A 24,489-nucleotide genomic window follows, 5' to 3' on the forward strand; every position below is an offset into this window, starting at 1 on the left:
TGCTCTCCATCTTGTACCTTTTTTGTGTTTTGTATTTTGTTTATTACAAAGTTAACCAGCAAAACAGGTTGCCGGGGAGGCCTCTCCTTTCAACTTTTCATGGAGCAATGCAGTCTTCAGGAGGGGGGATAGAGGGAGCAGATTGGGCATTATGTTTCCATGTTCATGTGCAGAGCAAAATATACATCCACACACAAACTAACATGCATAAAGGCACCACTGCACTGACCAAACTCATGTATGGGCACCTGTAGACATGAAGGTACCCATGGGGAGAGGGGTGGGGGGGGGTAACATGGCTTGGACACAATGCTGTAGTGATGTGTTGCACAGCAGCTTTATTTCCCTGGCTACAAATCCTTTAACAATTTATGGCCAAACCAAGGCATCTTGCTTAAATATGTGTCCCCTCATATCGTAGATCTGGTGCAGCACACAAGCCTGTGAACTTTCCTTCTTTTTTTTTGTATTTATTTTTATTAATTGTAAAAACAAGCAAGGCATAAACAATTACAGAGTGCTGGTACGGGCGCGAGGCCAGACAGTGAATAAGAGAAAAATCAACATTACATGTAGGGGGGAGGGGGGATTCATAGGGGCAAACAATGAATCAAAATTACAATCCGTGAAAACAGGGCTAGGGAGACATCGGAGCATCAATGTTATCCATCATAGGGGGAGTGCAGAGATCTCCACGGTAGGCGTTCCACTGTCCCCATACATTCTGCCATTTCCGTGGACGGCCCCGGGCCACATAGTCTTTTCACGAAACATGCACCAGTCCATGTTTTCCTTCCAAAGTTCGACCTGAGGTGGTTTTTGCGAACCCCACAATTGTGCAATATCACGTTTAGCTATCACGGCACCCAGGGTCGCCCACCGAGTTTGGGCCACATTGTAATCGGTGGGCTCCCAGACATTCAAAAGACAGCGTCTAGCCTCCGGGAGGAGGGAGACACCCGTGACCTCCTCCATCACCCTATACACTCCATTCCACTAGGCAACAACCTTAGGACATTCCCAGAGAATATGAAGAAACGTCCCCACCGAGCCACATCCCCGCTTGCAGAGTCCCTCCCCAGAAAAGCCCATACGTACTAGACGGGGACCAGTGACCTACACCCTGTGCAGAATCTTAAGTTGGACCAGTCGGAGTCTCGCAGGGATCCCAATCTCGTTAGGCGAGGAGACCGCAGACTGCCAATCCTCATCATCCAACTCAAGACCGTCCTGGATCCACCGGTCACGCAGTGGCAGCAGGAGATCAGCCCTATCATTAATCAATTTCTTGTACACCAGGGAGATTGTACTATCTGGAACGTGACCATCTAGCAATCTATCCTCCAGTGGAGTCGATTCGGGAACCGACTCCCCGTTAGTGAAAACCGACATCAAAGCATGACGGACCTGTATATACCTAAAATATTCCGAGCCCCCCAGCTCAAATTCCGTCTTCAAAGCAGCAAAAGACTTCACCTGTCCCTTAACCCACAAATCCCCCACCTTGCTAAGTCCAATGAGATCCCACTTTTCGAACCCTTTGGATTTCCATAAATTACCAAGCCTTTCAGAGTCAAAGAGTGGGGTCGCCAGAGTCAGTCGGCCTCTCCAGCCCAATGAGTCGGTAGCATCATGCCACACCTGGACGGCCGTTCTAGTTGGCCCAGACAATGACCTGATTACCGATGTCGAGTACAGAGCTCTAGTGTAGTTACCCCCTGGAAGCAACAGTTTATCCAACGCATATGCCGGGTTCAGTGCAGGGCCATACATGCCATGGTTAATGGCACTAAGTTGGGACGCCCAATAATACCTCCTGATGTCCGGGAGTGCTATGCCCCCGTCGTACCACGGAAGAGTTAACTTTGCCAGGGCAATGCGTGGTCGGCCATCCCATATCAATTTCCTCTGGAGGCTCTCAATCTTACGAAAATAACTGGTGGGGACCACATCTAACGTGTTTTGGAGTGCATACAAGAATCGAGGTAGGGACATCATCTTAAAAAGGGCCGCACACCCAAGTGGCGAGAGTGGGAGCCTACGCCAACCCAAGACATCACGCTGTAGCCTAACAAGGGGCGGAAGGAGATTTGTGTTTGTACCTAGCCACGGGGTCTGCGGTAATCCAGATACCCAAATATTGAAAGCCTGCCTGTGTTACTTGAATGGGGCAGTTCCACGGAGGAAGGGGCGGGTCTCCCGAGATTACGTATAGGTAGGACTTCGCCCAATTAATCATCAAACCCGAATTCCTCCCAAAGGAGGCTAGGACATCACAAAAAACCATTAAGGATTTCCTGGGCGAAGTCAGATATAATAGAATATCGTCTGCATAGAGCGAGATACGATCCTCGTGCTCAGGGGACCACCGAATTCCTCTTATAGATGGCTCCCAACGAACCCAGGCGGCAAGGGGCTTGAGGGCCAAGGCGAACAGGAGGGGTGAAAGCGGGCAGCCCTGACGGGTGCCACGCCCAAGCTCAAAAGGAACCGAGACGCGACCATTCACCACCACCTGCGCCAGGGGTTTCTCATAAAGAAGTCGCACCCATACAATAAACCCAGCACCAAAACCGAACCTGGCTAGTGCTGCCCACAGATACGGCCACTCGATAGTATCGAAAGCCATCGTGGCGTCCAAGGACGCCAAAATGGCCGACTCACGCAATGACGCTGCCCTCGCGAGAACTCCATGAAGCCGCCTGAGGTTCAGGGCAGTATTCCCGTGCGGAATAAAGCCGGATTGATCCGGATGAACGAGGTCACTAATGACCGTAATCAACCGGTTCGCAAGAACCTTAGCTAGAATTTTTGGCTCAGCATTCAGGAGCGATATAGGCCGATAAGACCCACACCGATCTCTTGGTTTTCCCTCTTTATGAATAACAACAATCGTCGCCAGCCGCTGATCCCGAGGGAGAGTGCCACACTTACGAGACTCCAAAAACATATCTCGCAGGTAGGGGGCTATCTTATCAGGTCGCAACTTATACAGTTCTATCGGCAATCCGTTCGGTCCCATGGCCTTACCAGAACGCAGGGAACGAATTGCGATGGCAACCTCCTCCGCGGTTATTGCAGAGTCCATAAAATCTCTGTCTTCTCCAGTAAGCGTGGGGAGGGCTATATCTTTCAATAGTGAGCAGGAGTCCTCTTCCGGCCTGTCCGAGACAGAAGAATACACAGCCTTGAGGTGGTCCGCAAAACACTCAACAATCTGAAGTGGATCAGACACCCGCGTACCGCAGGCCATCTCGATCACAGGCTCTACGCGATGAATTCTCTCCTTTTTGTCCAGCCAAGCAATCAATTTCCCTGCCTTATCTCCCACATCATAGAGGCCGCCCTGTTGTTCGCGGAACATAGTCTTAGCCGCCTCAGTGACCAAAGCCTTGTAATCTAATTGCTTTAGTCGCAGTAAATGCATGGTCGCACGAGTAGGGTCGTGTTCCAGAACAGACTCCAGGTCTGCTATCTCCGTTTCAATCTTAACTACAGCCTCATCTCTTTGTTTTTTTACCCCGGAGATCAGCGACAAAGCCTGTCCCCTCAAAACTGTCTTAAAGGCCTCCCAAAGCGATATCGCAGATGACACGGAACCCTAATTTTCCAAGAAATATAAGTCAAGTGATTTTATCAAGGCAGACCGTGTTTCAGGATTACGAAGGTACCAGGGATTAATCGGTGCAACCCTCCCTTCCGATCCCACAGAGAGGTCAATTCGAAGCCAAACAGGGGAGTGATCAGAGATTCCTCTAGCCATGTGTCTAATTTACACTACAGACGCCGCTTGTGCGGCAGGCACCAAGACATAATCAATTTTCGAAAGACTACCATGTGCACCAGAGTGAAATGTATACTGTCGCTGAGAGGGGTGCAACAATCTCCAGCAATCAGCCAGACCCAAAGTACCAATAAAGTCTTGTAGCCAACTCTGGGAGCCCTTGAGGTCCCTCGGTGGGTGTCTATCAAAGGTACCTGAGACGACCGCATTAAAGTCACCACCCAGTATCAATGGCCCCACAGGAAGATCTAGGAGAGTACGCCCCAGGTCCGCAAAGGTAGTGGATTGCAACCCGGGAGGAACATATACTGATACCAGGGACAGCGTTTTACCCTCCCAACGGCCAGTAAGAACAGCATAGCGGCCTCTATCATCCAGTGTCGTCATGTCGATCTCCAAAGGAAATTAATTTTTAAGGAGTATACCAACCCCTCTGGAGCCCGATGAGAACCCCGCATGAGCAACCAAACGGTAACCCCTCCTGTTCATTGCATGACACGTGTTCCCGACCAAATGGGTCTCCTGAAGCAGGACACCATCAGGGGAATGGCGTTTGATCATCAGCTGCAGCACTATACCCCGCTTAATCCTATCTCCCAGCCCGTTCACATTCCAACTCAATAGTTTCAGCCCCCTACCCCCCATCCCATACAAATTGGACAGTCCAGCCACACGTAACAGTCAGCACTTGAATCAGACATGGAAACGATGCATTGCCTTGCAAAAACAAAACTCCAAAAACAAACACATCCCACCTCCCCTCCCAACCCCATCCCGTTGCAACACCCCCCACCCTGCTCCCCTGCGTGAGACCAAAAAGCCACCCCAACTTGCAGTGTGCCTGTCGCCCCCACATCCCAACTAATCTACGGAAAGTCTAAGTGGAGGAGGAAAGCGACCCCCCGATTTTCCCCCCCCCCCCCACCCCCCTCAAGTGTCTCCGCGAATCTTATTGCAAAGTCAACGAATCACAGTTCAAAGTCTGCAGGAACCCAGGAGCCAAACAAACACAAAAAAGTCATTCTTGATCCGGCGTTCCGCCCTCAGCCCCGCCGCTCTGCCCATCCTGCGGGCGGTGGGCCGGGAGTGTCTCACGCCAGTCGGCCACCACTTCTGGTCGGTCGAAGTTCACTCAGCATGTTCAATGCGCAGTTTAGCAGGAAAGAGCATGGCATACTTGAGTCCCATCTCACAAAGTCTCCTCTTCACCCCCAGAAATCCGAGTCTCTGCTTCTGGACTGCCTTGGTGAAATCAGGGTAGAAGCTTATGGTGGTGTTCTCATACTTCGTGGGTCCACTCAAGCGCGAAGCCTGCAGGATAGCGTCCCTATCACGAAAGTTGAAAATCCGGGCGATAATAGGCCGCAGAGGGACCCCAGTCTTATGCCTTCCACCAGGGACTCTGTGGGCACGTTCCACAGCAAAACAGTTACTGAGCCCTTTGGGGGCGAGGTGGTTCGTGATCAAGTTTTCAACAAAGAGATCGGTCGCAGAGTCTTCGGCCTGCTCCGGAACACCTATGATGCGAACGTTGTTTCGCCTAGATCTCCCTTCGAAATCCTCCAGGCGACGCACAAGGAGATCATTAGAGGACCTCAAATTGCGGATCTCCGTTTGAATCTCAACAACATCGTCCGTCAGAGCAGAGGTTTTAATATCAAGTGATTTGACCTTTTCATTAGTTTTCGCTAGGTCAGTGCGTATCAAATTCACATCTATGGCAACAGTGTCGAGTTTGAGCCAGCGTCTCCATCTGTTTGCCAAGAGACGATTGGATCCCATCAATAGCGGCCATTACATCCTGCAAAGTGAGGTCTGCCATCGGGGTCGACGATTCCTTTGTTCCCTCGGGCGTCTTACTCGTCCCACCGGGTGACACCTTCGCCTGAGCATAGTGATCCTTGTTGTTGGTTTGGGTGTAGCCACCTCGTCGAGTGGGCTTAGACCGTTGTTTGTCCCCCTCTGGCTTGCCAGTCATGGCGAAGGGCCGTCTAGACGGTTGCCACAAAGGTCAGATGGCGACAGCAAACAAGAGCCGATGGGCAGGCCACATCCAATGTACAGGCGAGGTCGAGAAATATAGTTCACCAAGCCGCCGGCGCGGAGTCCAAAAGCGACCCAAGAGCGCAGCTCCGGAGGCGCTGTAAAGTCACGCAACTCATAGATGTTAACACTGGAGCGCAGGGCAAACCACAACGGCAGGAGACTGATGACTGCTCATACGGGACCGTCTCATCAAACAGAAACGAAAGTGAAAGTAGGCCCATCCGATCATCTCCTTCACCGCTGGCCGATGTTGTTCAACTTCAGCTCGGGCATCACACCTACACCACCGCCGGGCATCTCGTGGGTAGAAGGCCGCAAACTCTCAATCGGCACAACTTCGGCACCCCGGGTCAGATTCGAATTCTGATTGCAGTGTTCGCGTCTGCCGTGATTCGTCTTCACGGAGACATAGAGAAAGTCAGGATTATCATCAGGATATATGGCAGAGGTGGCGAGGGTCTCGGGAGCCCTAAGCTCACGCGGCCATCTGCTTTGCGCGCGAAGCTCCTCCTCCTGAACTTTCCTTCTTGATCATCACTCCTGGAGAGAACTATGGCCGGCCTGCTTAGGAGTGACTACGCTGCCCCGGAGACTGTGGCATTCATACTTTGGGCCTGGCGGTCCCCACTTCTGAGGAGAGTTTGCTGGAGGACGCAGTCTTGTTGTGGGCCCCAGTGGCGCGAATCACCCCCTGAAATAAACACTACCATGAGGAACCAAGAGATCACCTGCCACGAGGGCTGATGATCTTGATGAGCATGCGACGGACGGATACCAGGCATGTTCTCCCCCCTACAGCCAGGTTATTTGACAGAGGACACCTGTGATTAGGTACAGAGCTAGCCATTGGCGCCCTCTGGGATGATCCAGAGGCTGAATGGCCCTGTGAGGGCAGCCCCCTCTGATCACTCCTGGCCTGGAGGGTCCTGATACAGGACAGCCACACAATGTGCCTCGAAGAGGCCTGGCTCACAGTGCCCTCCAACCCCATGGCGGAGCAGAGACTTCGGGGATGGGCGGCCGTGTCTCCTTCCCCTGCTGAACTTTTAAGGTGAGGGGCGATATGTACAGTACTAACCCCTAACCACTGGAACTTGACTGGGGTGTACAGGTCATGAAGCCCTGGACGTACAGTACTGAGAGGCCCAGGCCATATGACACTCATGCCCCCGGCTTCAAGCTCAGAGTGCCCACCATTGCGAAGGGGCCAAAGGTGCGGTGGCTCAAGCACCTATTGATAAATCACCAGTCCACTGCCGCAGTGTGACTATGGGGCAGAGACAGAGCAGGATGATGATGGTTCAGTTATATCAGATGTGCTCAGGGCAGTCTAGGACACAAGAACATCACTGGAATATAAAGTGGATGCGTTTGGGATCGAAATGAATCTAATCCTTACTGACCTGTGTGGTATCATGGCACATGTAGAGCTGCAGATTGCAGGTTCTGTGGGAAATCTTAATTTCATTGCAAAGGTGAGAGACATCCTCCTATGTAGGGTGAAACAGCTAGAAACACACTTGGAGGATGCAGAAGGTTAATCAGGCAGAAATAATATACGGCTAGTGGGCCTCCCGGAGTGCATTGAAGGTGATTGCTTTGAACTTTACCTCGAGAAATGGATCCTGAGATAATGGCAGCCGAGGGCACTATTTCTCGATTGCGAAAGCCCTCCGAATGGCATCAGGTACCCCACCTCTGGAATTCCCCACCCCGTGCCAGTCGTGTTATCTTTTGGGTATTCACTGTTAGAGTTTGAGACGTGCAGCTGCAAGCGGCGGGTAAAACTGATGAGCTGCATATCAAGGAGGTACGGATAATGCTATTCCTGGATTATATACAACAAGGCTAGAAGCTTTAGTGGTCCTTCAGCTGGTGAAGCGGCGCTGCAGGGACCACAATCTAAAGTATATTGTGTTCTATCTGGCTACGTGGACGATACTACATGAAGGAAGAACACACTTCTTCATGGGACTGTGCCATGCGCGGGATTGGCTGGACACCAGTAGGAGCAATGCAGGCCACAGAAATTGACAGCTGTAACTACACACTGCATTCAGCGAGGATAAACCGCGCAGTGCAGATACTGCTGCATATTATTGTGCTACAAACCACCATGACACAACTGTTGCTCAGCATGATATGCGTAACTATGTAAACAATGAGTAGCATTATTGCCTTTGGTTTAGGTTGACCATAGGGGAGGATGCATGTAATTACTACCGGCCCCCTACATGTGTGGGACCTATTAATTGCTGTGGGTCTTTGTGATGAGTCCCACACAGTCCAAACGGACAGGTTAGCATAACTGTTTGGTTTTTAGGTCTCGCGCGTAGCGTTGCAGTGCGCAGCATTGCTTGCGCAGTGTGAGACTTTATGTAGGGGGTTTTGAAAGCTGACCACATGCTCGTGCGTGTGGTTTTGCTTTTGCCGGCATCCATTGGGTTTTGCATGTGTTTTTTATTTTTTATTTATTTTTTTTTTTTTTAAAGGCACACAGTTGGGCAAAAGGCGGGCGCATGTCCCGCCTTTTCTCTGCCCATTCCCGTCCGTGTCCAGCACTCGCAGCAGCGCGCGTTCGCCTCGCTGCCGCGCTCCCTCTCCCCCGCTCCTCTGTGGTGCGCGCGCACCACTGGTTTCTTGTAGGATCAAAACAGAGCAAGCAAAAAAAAAAAAAACACATGACTAGAAAATGTTTTTTCTTGAAGGATCAAAACGCGCAAAACCAAGCTTTTCTCTGACCAAATGACTGCAGGAAAACCTCATGCATTTAACAGCTCAAGGTCTATTACAATATTAGATGCATAGGAGACAACGGCAAAATATCTGGACCACCACGATTAAAGGCCAAGTAGATAAACAAAGAGGATATTCGAATTAATGATACTGGATAAAACATCGTCAGGGACCATCTGAAATTAATAGACCGCCGAGCCCACATTGCCAGATGACTTATCTATCTGTAAATGTCTGTGAATTTAAAACGGCCACAATGCATTTTCAATCCAGCATGTCCTTAATTGCCTAATGCACTGAAATATAGTCGAAATGGAAGTGTCTCAAAAGACAGCCGTCATATCTCTAGTGCTAAGCCTTGCATCACACAGCAATGAGATGCTGCAGTGCGGACTGCCTGTGTGCGCACCATTGCGCCACCACCAAGAAAGCCGACACAGCCAGTGGTTAAGGCTGCTAATTTCTGAAAATACTTGCAGATTATGAGTTTAAAAAAAATACTGAATGAGCTTTGAGCACTCCTACCAGTCTGCAAGAATAATAAAGTATAATAGCTTCACCTGCAAACTGGGGAAGCAGCAGCACAAATTAAAGACCGGGTTAGAGGAGCAGCTGGGGCGCACTGGAGCGGGGTGGTTGCTAAATTAAGGCTGCGGCTGAAGGGAGTGAGCTTGGGGTTGCAGACCGCAGGGAAACAAACTTGCGTGGTCGGTTTTTCCTACGGAGCCTGCACTTCTTGGCTGGGGAATCATGGCTCCCCGGTGCTCCACCTAAGGCTCTGCTGCACTGGTTCAGTCGAGGCATAGGAGACGTTCTGCAACTGCTGTCCATTAAAGCCGGAGGAGGCCGGCATCGAGCTTTGGCCCGGGGGCTCCTCTGCACCGTCCCCCATTGCAGCAGCAACCGTCAACATCAGGTCCAAACCAGGAGCCGTCACCCCCTGCACAGTCTACGTCCCTAAGGCAGGGTTCCCCCACGTAAATAAGGAATAGCTGGGGGGCACAGGTAAAACTTGCGAGATAGACGCGCGCAGCAGTAGGCAAAGAGCACTTGCTCTGTACTCCGAGGTCACCCTCGGTCATTGCTAGACTCCTGGCTCCCTTCCCTGCGCTTGCTTGGCAGCCAGTGCAGGCGTCTGAGCACGCAGACACAGGTGGGGTGTGAGTGACGGGACTTCTGGCGGACATCTTAGAAAGAAGCCTTTCTTATTTAATTACAACAAAATTATTTATTTGAAAGAAGGGCATTTGCCTTTTACTGAATGATGCGTGTTTATGCTCAGCAGCGTACATTGAACTTCCATTTCCTGCTATTGTTCTTTGAGGTAGGCTTACTATAGTACACAATTTGCAAGTGGAATGTATTTTTGTATTCAGATCCTCCACAGACGGACTTTGTTTTCGAATTTGATTCCCGTTATGTCGCTTACAGTTCGTTATAAGACGGGTAGGGAGGGCTCCAAAGAACGATAGTTGACTTGTTCGCTTTTATATGTATTCACCACGTCTTTCTTTTGTTTACACGTCCATGCCTTCCTTTAGTTGTTCAAATGAAGGGCAGAAGATGACATCAGATCTCGTTTCGCATTCAATTGTTTCAGGGGCAAGGATGACATTCACACATCTCATTAGTGAGGCTGTGCCGTATTTTAGAGCAATATCGATTGGATTCTTAACAATAGTTCTTGCTGTGCAGGTGCAATCTCCATGCATACCATAAAATAATTTTTTTCAGTACAAATATTTTTTTCTCACGGTCAATCAATCATTTAAACTTATAAAGCGCCTGGTTGCACAACCTGTGCGTCCCCGCGCTGCGACAAGGTCCCGGGAAAGAGACCAAGAAGAATCAAGCAATGGAATTATCCGGTGGAAAAAGCCATGTCTTAAGCTTTTTCCGAAAGATCGTCTCAGACGATTCCAGTCTGAGCTCCACCGGGAGCTTGTTCCAGTAAGATGCTGCAAGGAACCTGAAGGAACGTCCGCCCATCCTAGCTCTTCTGATAGCAGGTATGCGTAATTGCCCCGTACCACTCGATCTTAAACCTCATGTGGAAACATACGGGATAAGGAGATTGTGTAAATAAGAAGGGCCTTTCTTCTGCAAATCCGGTGACTAATGCACATAGCCTTAAACAGAACACATTTCCTCATCGGAAGCCAGTGTAAGGATTCGAGAGCCTTGCTGGATGACGCTCTCTTGGGGAGCATTAAAACCAGACGAGCAGCCGCATTCTGAATGTGCTGAAGTCTCTGAACGCAGTTGCCGTTAGCACCCAGGTACAGAACATTCCCATAGTCCAGCCAGGATGTCACAAGGGCATGGACCATCGACTTTCTTGCTGACACTGGGAGTACATCTAAGGTCTTTCGAAGAGTGCATAAGACCCCCACACAGTTTCCCATCACTCGCCTGGTGTGGGTCTCAAAGGACAGTTTAGGATCCAGCCATATCCCCAGGTTCTTCACCTGATCTTTCGGCTAAGGGGTCTGTCCCAAGGTAGATGGCCACCAGGCAGATGACCAAATCGAGGAGGTCTTGCATATAATTAAAACCTCTGTTTTATTTCCGTTTAGCTTCAGTTAGAGGCCATCCAGGACGCCAACTCTTGAAGACAGTGTGAAATTCTGTGCGGCCTCTGCCGACTCTTGAATCAGGGTTACCACAAGTTGTGAGTCGTCAGCATATTATGCCACACTTACTCCAAACTTGTCCACAATCTCTGCCAGAGGGGCAATGTACAAATTAAAGAAATTAGGACTAAGAATGGAGCCTTGTGGGACCCCCTGATTTAGCTTGTCACTTTCCGAAAGGAAAGGTTTTTGTGACACCTGAAAGCAGCGGTCGCTTAAAAAGGAACACATCCATTCCATAGCCTTACCGCCCACACCGCCCTCATGCAAACGCCGCAATAGTGTGATGGGCAGCAGTGTCAAAAGCGGCACTCCGGTCAAGAAGAACTAGTGCCGCCATCTGTCCCGCATCCACTAATTTACGGATAAGCTCGTGGATAAGAGCAAGGCCGATTCCGTAGAGTAAGTGGCGCGAAAACCAGACTGGGTAGGATGGAGTAGGTTGTGATTATTAATATGCGCACCTAGTTGCATGTTAACAACCTTTTCAGCTACCTTTGCAAAATAAGGCAAGAGGGAAATCAGGCGGAGATTCTCCATCTGATTTATACTGATATTCGGTTTCTTTTTCAGGGGGATAACAATGGCCTCCTTCCATTTTTTGGGGGGATCTTTCCCAGAGGAAAAGGAAAGCTCCAGAAGATGTTCCATGTAGGGTTCCAATATAGTAAGACTCCCCCCTCAGGATCCTTGGGGAAGCTGGATCTCTGGGTGAGCCAGACTCAATACTGGTTGCCACTGCTGAGAGTCTATCTCCGCTAGGTACCACAAAATCACGGAGATCATGGAAACCCCTTCGCTACTGGCACGACCCTATTGCGCAGAAGCAGCAAAGGTGGCATAAATCCTCCCCACTTTTTCCACAAAAAAGTCCGCTATTTTGTTACAGGACTCAGCTGAGCTCACATCAGGTGCAGTGACTAGCTAAAGATGTAATCTCTTTAAAGATAGAGAAAAGCTCTTTCCAGGAGTTCTCAGCTGTTATGACCCTGTTATTATAGAAGGTAGCCCGAGCCTGCCTAATCAGAGCATGATATTTCCTAAGACTGGATTTATATTCGAGCTTTGCTGAGTCATTGAACTTTCTCCTCCAAACTCTCTCGAGGCGCTTACAGGCAGATTTGGCCATTCTCAGATCATTGCTGAACCAAGGCGCAGTCTTTCCCTGCCTGCATGATGCTTTAGAGGACCAAGGAGCCGTGATGTCCAGTGCCTCTAGGATGCGATTTTCAAGAGCATCGCATGCCGACGCAATGTCACTGCCCCCGGGTCCCCCCCCCCCCCCCCCTTCATAAGGGCCATGTTGAAGCTGGACGTGGAGAAGTTCTCCCATTTCCTACTCAGTTTGGTGGTGCTCGTTTTATGTGGACCGGCTGACTGCGGTCGCATATTCTCAAAAGTATCAATAAAATGATCGGACCAGGGGGATCTGAATGGGAGGCTTAATTAATCATCCCAGTTGGAAAAAATCTGGTCCAGTAAATGGCCGTGTTGATGGGTAGGGGCGTCTAATTTGAGCATTAGATGGAGATCTGCTAGCGCCTGACGGACATCCTGAGCGCTGTTGTCGGCTGGATCCTCCAAGTGCAAATTTAGATCTCCAACCAACATCAGTTTAGAGTATCGCAACGCAGGTTGCATTATACGTTCAATCAGACTAAGGGCAAAACCAGTGTGGTGACCAGGGGGGCGATAAATGAGGAAACCCTTTAAACAACAATCTAAAGGGGCTAAGATGGAGAAGAACCCTGATTCGCAATCCTCGATCTCAGTGGATTCTAAGGTACACTGGATAGACATTTTATGTATAATAACTATTCCCCCACCCCTCTTTCTCATTCGATCAACCCTAACGATGCCCTAGTGGTGAGGGAGGGCTTCCAAAATGTCGGGAGCAGACTCCTCGTTCAGCCAAGTCTCTGTAAGAAAAAGTACGTCCGGCTGGACATCTTCTAAAAAATCATAACTTCCAGTGTATGTTTCTGCAGGGATCGGCAGTTGACTAAGGAGCAGTATAGGGGTTTGCCGCCCATTCTGATGTTCAATTCACATACCGACGTGAAAGGGCAGTGCAACTTCTGTAATTCAGAGCAGCGCAGACACATTTTATACCATTCCATATTACAGCAAGCATTTGCAATGCAATAGGTCTCGCATTTGCGAGAGTTGGAGCTATTGGCATTGGAAATGACAATGCCTTTTATTAATTTGTTTTTAAAACCTGCAATCGGTGCATAAACACGCACTTGGACGTATAGTCCTTGCTTACGAGAAGAAAGGCTGGCAGTAAAAGCATGGACTATTAAGTACAAAGTGCTTGTTTACGCACAGCTTGCAGGTTTTGAAAAGCATAAATAAAAGGCATTGTCATTTATAATGCCAATAGCTCAAACTTTCGCAAATGCGAGACCTATTGCATTGCAAATGGTTGTTATACTTTTACTCAGCGATAGTTGTTTCCAGTTATGTTGTTTTTCCTTCTTTGCATTTGGAATTTGTAATGCTTGAATTGTTCGTATCTTTTAAACTGCTGGCTGCATCATAATCTGAAATGTATAGTCAAGAATGAGTGATCCGTCCATAATATAGAAGCTTTGGCTCCTTTGTTGGTGCCTGCATGCGCCAATGAAGCATATTTTGTTCTATGTGAATAGACACATGGCGACATGGCTTGAGTATGGACGGGGCACATACGCCACCTGGGTACATGATCATTGTATACATGTATACGTAGTGCATGGATGTAATCCAATTACGAACATGGAAGAATAGGGGTCTCCATCAGTGCCGCAAAAGATTGAGAGTTGGAGCATTCCTGCCCAGACACGGCATGCACGTGACCTGGCTGCAAGAAACACACCTGCTGCCAGTGAAAGTCCACGAACTGTCCCATAAATGGAAGGGTTGCTTTTATTATGCGAGCTATAACGCACATGGTCAAGGGGTGCGCATATGGATCTGCCAGGGCCTGCTGTTTGCTGTCACTGCAATACACCCTGACGAGTAAGGTCGATGTGTTATACTGCAGGGCAAACTGAATAGCAGGAACTTAGTGTTGGTAGGTATTTATGCCCAAAACATTGACGATGGTGAGTTTTCCCTAGCTCCTAGGTGAGCACTCGCACTAAATGTAGGCATGCCACTGATCTGGTTGGGTGCTTTTAATTGTGTTCTAAATGGGGACATATATCGCACGCCCTCGAACCCCACGTATTAAAACAGAATGTCTATATCGCTTCAAGTGATCAAGGACCTAAAGTTGTTGGACGTCTGCCGACAAAGTTTGCAGCATTTGCTGGAATTTATACACTATGCAACCCCTCCAGCCAGCCGACTCCAGATAAGTCTAGATTAGTGTGTAGGAGCCAAGTGCGCTAAGTAACGCACATGGCAGTCTCTGATCACTCTCTGGTGGATGCATCATACTCAAAGTCCTCTATTAAACACACATACCTACACAGAGGCTCCTGGTGCCATATTTACATGATCCCAAATTCAGACAAGCCCTGCACCCTACAATTACGGACTATATTACTTTGAACAACAACACAGCCAGCACCAGAGCAATAAAGTGAGATGTGCTTAAAGTAGTGGTGCGTGGCTTTTCCACCTCCCAAGTGACATCGATGATTAAAACCCTAGACAAAGAACTCCTAGACATGGACGGTGAAATCATGCACTGAAAAATGCTACTGGGGAGGCCCCCAAGCTGAAGCCGCCCTAGAAACCTTATGTGTAAACATAAAGAAAACAATGGCGAAAGCATGATTACAAAACTGTATATTTAGACTGGTTTTCCAATGAGATGGGGGATAAGGCGAGCAGGTTATTGTTCTGGCTCTTAAAGCAGGAATGGATGACCGCATGCATTGAAGCTATCAGATATGTGTATGGCATGCTAGCTGACCCACAGGATGGAATAAAAAAAATACCTTTCCTGCATATTATATGCAGCTATACAGAAACCTGTACCTTGTAGACCAGACAACCGCATACCCAATACTGGCGGTACAGGGTCTTCATATACTGACGCAGGACCAAAGGGCGTGACTGGAGGAGCCACTCGCCCTTGATGAACTTGAAGCAATGACAGAACTCTGTGCTAACAAAGCCCCAGGGCTGGATGGGCTGCCAGTGAAATGATATAGGGCATAGTGATCAGCTTGCTGAGAAATTGCTACAAATGTACCAGGAAACACTTGACCTGTCAGCCGTTCTTGTTCATAAACACCTAGAACAAAATACTAGGTAAGGATGTGGCCTGACGATTGCAACCTTTAATAGCCATTCTGATCGACACTGACCAGTGCGGTTTCATCCCAAACAAGAGCATGGCGCTCAATCTTAATAGACTAAGACACGTCCTTGGTAAAACAAAACCATCGAACGAGCCTAAGGCCTTGGTGTCGCTAGACTCAGACAAAGCATTTGATACGCAGTCTTGGTGCTACCTGTTTGAGACATTAAAGGCCATAAACTTTGGCCCGGCATTCATGGAGATGCCTAAGCTTCTGTTCTCTAACCCTATTGCAAGGATGAAAACGAATAGGCTCATATATTCAGAATGGGAATTGGAATGTGGCACACGACAGGGATGCCCTCTGACTTCTTTGCTGTATGCTCTGGTCGCAGATTTGTTTGTGTACTTGCTGAACCCTGTAGAGACGTCACTGCGCCTCCTTGCTATACTGGATGACTTTGGTCGACAATCTGGACTGCGCATTAGTGCGCAAAAGTAATTTCTATACCCAGTAGCTGGGCTTTCGACTGTACTTTCCCACTGGTGATTTCTTTGAAGAAGGAGGCGTTTCAGTATTAGGCAATGATGGTAACTACTTCGGAACATAACTTGCCATGAATTTAATACACAGACTGATGCAGCATACGCAAGATTCCACAGAGTTCTGGGTCTGCCCCCACCTCTCCCCTTTGTCAACACCAGGATCTATAGCAATATCCAAAATTATATTATTACCACACTGTCTATATCTTTTTCAATGCTGCCTCTATACAGTACAACGGAAATATATGAAGAGAAAACGATTTCTCATTTACACTCATATGTGGTAAAAAGAGAAGCCACTTAAAGATGTACAAACTAACGTGCTCATACATGGAGGCAAGCATGCAGGTTCCAGGCAAGATACCGCGCCAAGGTTGTGGAACGCGGAGGAAACCAAACTGTGATTCGAGGACGTTGGATCACCCTCCCTACCCACATACAGCAGACCCAAGACCTACTCGCCTTCAGAAGACTCCTCAAGTCCTGGCTCTTAGAGTAGTAGCAGCACCCCCCCCCCCCCCTCTCAGCGCCTTGAGACCCTCACGGGTAAGTAACGCGCTCCACAAGTACTTTGATTGATTTTCAAGCCTAGACCAGAGCACAGAGAGAGCTGTTTTCTCTCCTTCACGTTCGGAAGGACGCACATTATTTGTGCCTCCTGGGGTGATTGTTATATTCCCGGCTGTCATTTGACCTCCGAATCCGCATGGGCTCTTGGCGTTTCGATTGGAACGCTCCTTGTAGTAGTTACAAAACATTGTAGCTTGGGTGATTTCGGTCCCGCTTTGTCCTGAGGAGGCCATAATTGGAGGCCGAAACGCGTAGACTTTTATTACCTAGGGCCAACACCGTTCATCTCAAAGGAGAAAAAAAATGACTTGGTTTAGACCACAGAATTAATATTGCATCCAATTAATTTGTGAAATGTACTAATTGGTCTAATATGAATTGATTGTTGGTACCTAGAGACTGGCTATTGACTGTGGCCCAAAGAAGAGCTAATTATCCGTCCCCTGCACACACCTACTTCTTTACTTTTTTTGTTTTGACCATCCTCGTTACTTTGTAATTTACTGTTACTAATTTATGTACTGTGACTCACTACTAGATTCATTAAAAACATTACTACATTAACTAAAAAATAATTTGGAAGGTCACCTTATGGTGTCATCTCCCTTGATCGTGTACAGCAATATCTTTATTATTGTTGTTGATGTAGTTTCATACGCAGTTGTTTCCATAAAAAATCTAAACCAGTTTAGAAAGTGAGGTATTCCTCCACAAATAAAAAGTGGGTTTCTTGTTTAGTTCAGTGCCTCCTTCCTGCTAGAGCCATTCCCTTCTTTCACATATTTTGAGGTTTAGCCCAGGCTATAGAGGGTTATAAGAGCTCCCCCCCACCCTCCTTTTTTAGGTCGAGCCTAGCGCAGCTCGCATGCGCTGCTCTAGGAGAGGACCTTCAGAAATCGGTCTGCTCTTTTCAAGCACTCGTGCTTGTGGTGGCATCCACCGTGCGGGAGAAAGCAGCTGCGCGCAGGGCTCATCTGTTTGCAATTAGCATGGACACGGCGCTTGTTCTGCCATTGTCTCTCACCCTCGCTCTCCCTTTTCTAATTAGCTTTCACTTTCGTGCGCAGTGCAGCCATACACTCCGCGCGCAGGGGCCATCTATTTTTTTGCTTTCACACGTCATTGCCGATGCAGGGCCCGCCCCCCCGGCCTCCTTCCCATTAGCAGCCGGGGCGATGGTAACGGCCGCTCCCAGGAGGAGGCTGGTGTCGAGGAAGGCCCTGTTCCTTCCTTGCTACGTTTTATTTCACAGGCTGCTTGCAGCTTCACAGGCTGCTTGCAGCTTGCATCAGTCTTTTACATGCGCGTGTCATCATGGCACTGGGACTGCTCTGTCGACACAGCGCCGCTAGAAGCTTTGCTGGGAATGAGCCTGGCCCTCCTGTTTGTATACACTGACATGCAACAAGGACGTAATGATCGTTATCCCACTCTAGTGTGTCTGCTATATCCGACTCAACAGAATGAACGCCAGAGTTAACCCTTCTGATATCCAAATTCCGGGACAGGTTTCACTCAGCAGCAAACACATAACCCTCTCAGGTATCTGGCTGAACGCCCCCACCTACTTTTGCATCTCATCTCCTCTTCTACTTGTGCGTAGAAGGAATGCCTCTTGCTCTGTGCTCGTTCCATGACAACAGAAACATGCTGCAATGCATAGTTTCTGGTACAAAGAGCTTAAAAGGTGACTTCTTCTGCACCCAGAGGCTGGAGTGGGAGTATCTTCCCCAGCCAAGTGATGGAGTGCTCTATTTCCATAGAAGCAAGGATTGGAGTGATGTAACATTTTTACAAGTCACATCACCTACAGAGAATAGGCTCTACATGTGAGGACCGGCGTGGTGGCGTCCTCTACACATAAAGGTTGAAGTGGTTAATAACCTCAGCAGATAAGGGTCGGAGTGGAGATATTCTGCAGGTGACGGCAAGAACTGCATGATCCCTCACAGGTGTAGGTTGGAGTGATGTATACTTTAATGCTTGAGGGATGGCATTGCGATATCCTCTGCACAGCAGGGCAGATGTGGGCTCATCCCCGAGAGAGGAAGCTGGGTCAGCAGCGTTATCTAACGGCTGTGACGGTAATGCTGTTTTCTTCTAGAGACTGATAGCAGGAGGGTGAGTGTATTCTAACAAATTATGCATGTGGAAAGCTGGGACAGAGGATGGCTAGCGAGTTGCTATCTTCCTTATCTGCAGATACCAGACTAGTTGAAATTATACCCTAATGCACAAAGAAAATGGGCATTTTAGAGATTCTCCAATTGACGAGAACTGATGGAATACAATTTTAACCAGACCAATGAAGACAAATTATGTGAGCCTCACTTTTGACTAACTTGAGCCCATTTTTATTGTGGAGCTCAAGTGTCGGACTAATTGTTTGACACACAAGATGATGGACGGAATGTTGCACAATGGCAAAACATTCACCCCCAGTCACAGATCTGGGTTTAATCCATCGTTATTTTGCCCTCCAAGCCACCCCAGTTCAGACATGGCCATATGCAAATCAGTCTTGACCCTGTGTCTCATATGGGAACAGTGCAGCACGAACTTCCAAGCCATGTCTTCCCTGGACCGGAATCAAGCATCCTAGGACCGGTTTCTGGCTATCAGCCGTCTTCAGCCAGGATAGCTTGAGTCCAGTGGCTTAGTGAGCAAGGGACCTACGTCTGGGCATACCCTTCCCACATAGGGTGAACAGCAAAACACACAAGATGATGGACGGAATGTTGCACAATGGCAAAACATTCACCCCCGGTCACAGATCTGGGTTTAATCCATCGTTATTTTGCCCTCCAAGCCACCCCAGTTCATACATGGCCATATGCAAATCAGTCTGACCCTGTGCCTCATGGGAACAGTCCAGCCCGAACTGCCAAGCCATGTCGTTCCTGCCTGGACCGGAATCAAGCATCCTAGGACCGGTTTCTGGCTATCAGCTGTCTTCAGCCAGGATAGCTTGACTCCAGTGGCTTAGTGAGCAAGGGACCCACGTCTGGGCATACCCTAGACTAATTGTTTGACCACATACAGTTACTTTGAGTCAGAATATTGAATACGCGCTCCTTGCAAAATGTCCTGTGGACCGTATTCTTTGGCATTATGTGTGTAGTCTTGTTTTACAGAAGGGACTCCATAGCCTCTGCAATGCAGAAGGCAGGGCAGATCTTGCTTCACAGTATTGCCTTACTTGCATAGAGACGAGCGGGTCCAACTGAGGCAAGGCTTTGCCTTTGTGAATGCTGTTTGCCAATGAAGTATGAACATGATCAACAGTACGCTAAAGGAGCTAAAGGACACTGCTGAAAGTGTGCCATATTCAATAGAGTACACTTCGGTAAAGAACACAGTTGGTTCACATGTTGCACATGCTTCAAGGGTGAGATTCCGACCTTCTAAAAGCAGAGGCCATGAAGTTAGCATCTTCACATGAGCAGCCAACTACTCTTACTGATCAATCGGGACCCCTTTTAATGTTATGTGCTATCTGCATGCAACCAAAGAGAAGTGGGATTGCCTGCTGCACCATGTGTTGTGGCGGCACACGCTTTAGCACATTAAAATAATGTCACATTTACTGTCTTTTTAAAATACTTTATCTACTCAAACTGCATTATGTCGCTGACGTATAGCCGCAAGCATGTTGCATTTATCTTCGTGTATGCAAATTGATGGTGCCTCTCTGTGAGGGGCAGATTTACGCTATGGATAATGTGCTGCATGGCTAAATACTTATAAGGCCCAAAGGCGAGACCTATTGGCTATGCCAATGCTGGTTGTCCAGTTTCCAGACATGGAGGCATACCACTTAGCAGCACAGCTGCAGTTCACATCCAACTGTTTCAGCACCAATGACCGTGTGGACGGAGGGATACTGTGTTTGTGGCCGGGTGGTGGGGATTGTTTACCCAGTCATCTCTTCATGTCATCACTGGCTCTGAAGGGAGCTACCTGCATGATTTAAGATACAGTGACCCTATGGCTGAGATACTTCGAGTGGAGGGGCAGGTGCAAGCCATATGTTGCAGAATTTTTACTGCTGTATGTGCCTGAGTTTTCCCGACTGGAGTGTACTGTAGACATTGCGGAATGGAAACGGGAGGGCTGCTTCACAATGGGATATTTGTGAGACCGATGCAATGACTTTTTTTTAAACGCCCTCGGGGCACTTTCACATCCTTCAAGGGGGTAATGAGGGAACTTTGGAGGGGGACCAGGACTGGCCCAGCACTATCTGCCACTCTTGGCCTATTGGTCTGCACAGACTGTGGGTGCAGGATCATCATACGGCTATGCACTCCCATTAGGGATGGTGCACACAAACACCCATTACATTTGCGGGTCAAAAGGTGGGTACGAATGCACAATGGAAACAGACGTTAATGCTAATAAGAGGTTTCATGTAATGCTAGATTACATTTACTCTCCATTTACTCCATTTTCAATTCTGTACACCACACGTACATGACCCATGCAATGCTGCACCGCTTAAACCCTGATGGCTGAAATCACTGCCCCAGATTTATGTATTTATTTATTTGATACAGGTTTATAATGCGCGGACTTTACCCGAAGGTGTCGGAGCTCAGGAGGCTATTTACTATCATCTGGTATGGGATGACCCCAAATTTGCTACATTCTGGGTGCAGGTCGTGGGTAGATACACAGAACATGTCATTAAGTGTGGCTCACTGGTTAGAGGCGGCAGATCCGTAAGCAGAGAACGGCCCGGGACCAGGGTTCGATTCCCGACGCAGCAGGGTCAGCGGACTTGATAATTCTCGCCTCGGTGCCTACTCTAGTCAGAAACCACACTCTGCAACTCTGGGCATCAGCTTGCCTCATCTTCACAACGGCCCCCCCAGACCGCCGGGGATGCTTGGTCGTACCTTAGAGATACCCATCAGGGACCATCTCTCAGGGTGAGCCAGGACGGGTTCCCCAGCGGTCGAAGCATGGAGATACTCCACCGGGAGTCGATTCCTAGCGCTATATAAACCCACAATTAAATTAAATTAAAATTAAATTAACTGCCTTTGACTTTGCAAGTGCTGTGAATTGATGTCATTAAAAGCAAATACAAAATCAAAAAGATTTGTACAGCTCATGCTGGCGAAGCGCCATTTAGCCATTAATTGGCTGAGAACAATCCCAGACGTCCGCAGCCGGATACAGGATGTGACCAAATGTACAACAGCGAAGGAAATCCAAATGTAGCCAGTTAGGACAGATGATCAAGCACAGGGTGATCGTGAACTGTGGAAAGCATGGTCTCGAGCACTGGTTTAGCCCCCAATGACTAGCGCCCTCCTTGAAACTGTTCCCCCCCCCCCCCCCAACAAGGAAGATCACGGTTTGCTGATTTTACTTGCACATTGTGATGCGTTCATTTTGTCTTACAGGGGGCTGTGTCGTCAGTAGAATAATCAATGAAATTTGATGTGGGGTCACACTAAACCTGTATTATTTCATAAAGGGCTACATAGAGCTCACAATGCTGGCCACATGAGATTTACTACTAAATTCAAACATGTTCTCTTTATACCGGGATCATTTGCTTATTTTTTTCATTGTAATATTTATTTAGTTTTCCTTATAAATTGTACATATTTCAATTGGATTATACACTATATATGATATAAACACGACATCTCAACCTACAACACAACAATGGCTGAAATAAGTCTTTCCCGTTTTTTTGCCAGGGATTGTAATCAGTGGTTGGGATGGTATGAATGTTTAAAGTGAGTGAGTGAATGAATATGTGTGAAAGGAGAGAGTGGTTGTGTGTGCGTGGGGGGTATTAAACCAGCATAATAATGAGGTATTTTCTTTTGAAAAGTTGTTTTTGTAAATAGATTTGTCTTCTTTTTGCATCTTGGAGGCCTCTGTGAGAACATTCAGGATTTTTTTAACACCAGAAGTGACACAATGTGTCATTGTATTAGTATAGCATACAGGATCGAATTATGCATTGTGTTGTATATTACAAATAAATGTGTTTATATCATGTATAGTATAGGTCATCCATCCATACACTCGAATGCCTATGGAGTCACTCATCCGTTCACCTAGGCACTGTCCTCGTGTATCAGTTGAAATTGTGCTTTCACTTACAAAAAAGCAGACCTGTTAAATTTGTTAGTGTTTGTTAGTATATTGTGTTTAGTGTATTATGTTCCGCATTGTTCTATTGAATTGAGTCCAGAATATCAATCAATTACATAAGTAATTTTACTTTGTGGTCTGCCTGAATTACGTTGCTGCTTGCCCTATTTTCTGCGAGCGACCCATCTCGTACGTTTTTTCTGCCTTTGGTATTGATGTTTCAATTGATCAATGTTATCATCCTTTTGAAATAATTGTATTTTTCAATCTTCTAGCTGAGAAATCACAATTAAATGCCAGTTTAAATATATTTTGTATTGGATATATGCTCTGATTACGCTGTAATCAGAAAAGCAGCCTGTGTATGGTTTTTTTGTTGGCTCACTACGTGTATTGTTTGCTGTTCCTTTCCAGAATCTGGTGCAGTTATCTGTGATCAGTGCAAAACAGGATATGTCGGTCCACACTGCGAAAAGTGTGATCATGGATATTATATGCGTGACACCGTTTGCATGAAGTGTGACTGTAATGGAAATGTAAACTCATTAACAACGCCAAGTATCTGTGACCCAGCAACAGGTGTTTGCTTGAACTGCACTAACAATACTACTGGTCATAAATGTGAATTATGTAAAGAAGGTTACATTGGCCAGGCATCGGCAAGAAACTGCACCAAAAGAGGTAACATTTCACTACTTGGGGAATGTAACTATTATTTAAAATAGTCGTGATTTTGGTTACTTGTATCATCGTGAACGTTTTCCCTGTCTTGTACAGTTCTATAAATTAACTTTGCAAAACGTCCAAGTTCATTGCCTAGTCTCTCAGGGCACTTTTTGTATACATCATACTGTAATTTAACCAATCCGATCTAAATGTTAAGTTCAGTACGTTAGTGGTACCTCTGCACCATCCGCTGACCATTTATTATTTTACTTCCTATGCAGTTGTCATTGGTGCCATGTAGAAGACTTTTATTTATTTTTCCATCATTGGATCTTCATTCAAATTCATAAACATTAAAATGGCTCCACAGATGTGGTCTAACCATATAGATGGAAGCTGCACTGCCAAATGCTGAAAATGCCCAGAAACTGGCGGGCACTTTTTTACTTTAATTTACGTGTAAAAATGAATTCTGGTGATAATTGTTTGCTTCCCCCAAAGTTTTAAACGTCTGTCTTTATTATAGTGATTTATCCTTGTAGGGTTTTCTTTCCGTTTTTTTAAATTGATGCTTTCTGGAGAAGAACAAATTCTGAAGGTAATGCTAAGCCACTGAAGGCTGTTTCTTTTTTCCGAGGCTCTTTGCTGGTCCGGAAAATTGATTGTGCTCTTTTTCTCCTAGCTACTCTTTATATGAATGCTCTGCTTCTTGGTTAATATGGCTAGAGTATCCCTTCCAGGCGACTTACTCTTTTGTTCATCATGTGCCCTAATAAGCATTCCGCTCTACGATATTTAAGGGGAGTAAATGGATAGGTTGCTCTATTTCCGAATTCTAAGGAGTCCCTCTCTTAACGCAGTCTGATAGTTTCATCGGATTCACAAGTACAGTAACATATAACATAAAACTGTGTTGTTCAGCATTGGTTGCTTTCTTTCAGGACGTTTGCATAGCTCCAGGGCTTCATTGGGCTGAAGTCATTTTGCCCTTGTGCTCATTTCAGGTTGTTTTTCTGAAAAGGATATTTTCTTGTTAGATTTTTCTACTTTTCTTTTATATTCTTCAGCGATATTTTGAAAACCTTGAGGCTTATTTGATCCTAATAGTGGTTTCCCTAGTGTAGATTTCTGAATAGTATCAGGATCATAAAATC

The 24,489-nt window shown here is 47.2% G+C and overlaps 1 protein-coding gene across 1 annotated transcript in view; it reads left to right on the forward strand.

Annotated features, from left to right (window-relative positions):
• MEGF9 (multiple EGF like domains 9) overlaps positions 1–24,489 on the forward strand; it is a 280,573-nt gene that overhangs the window by 238,781 nt on the left and 17,303 nt on the right. Inside the window, exon 5 of the mRNA XM_078642182.1 lies at positions 23,084–23,350. Coding sequence (XP_078498308.1) covers positions 23,084–23,350 — 267 coding nt within the window. The remainder of the gene's footprint in view (positions 1–23,083; positions 23,351–24,489) is intronic.

This window comes from Lissotriton helveticus, chromosome 5_1 (assembly GCF_964261635.1).
Source record: "Lissotriton helveticus chromosome 5_1, aLisHel1.1, whole genome shotgun sequence".
In the NCBI taxonomy this organism is placed as follows: Eukaryota; Metazoa; Chordata; class Amphibia; order Caudata; family Salamandridae; genus Lissotriton; species Lissotriton helveticus.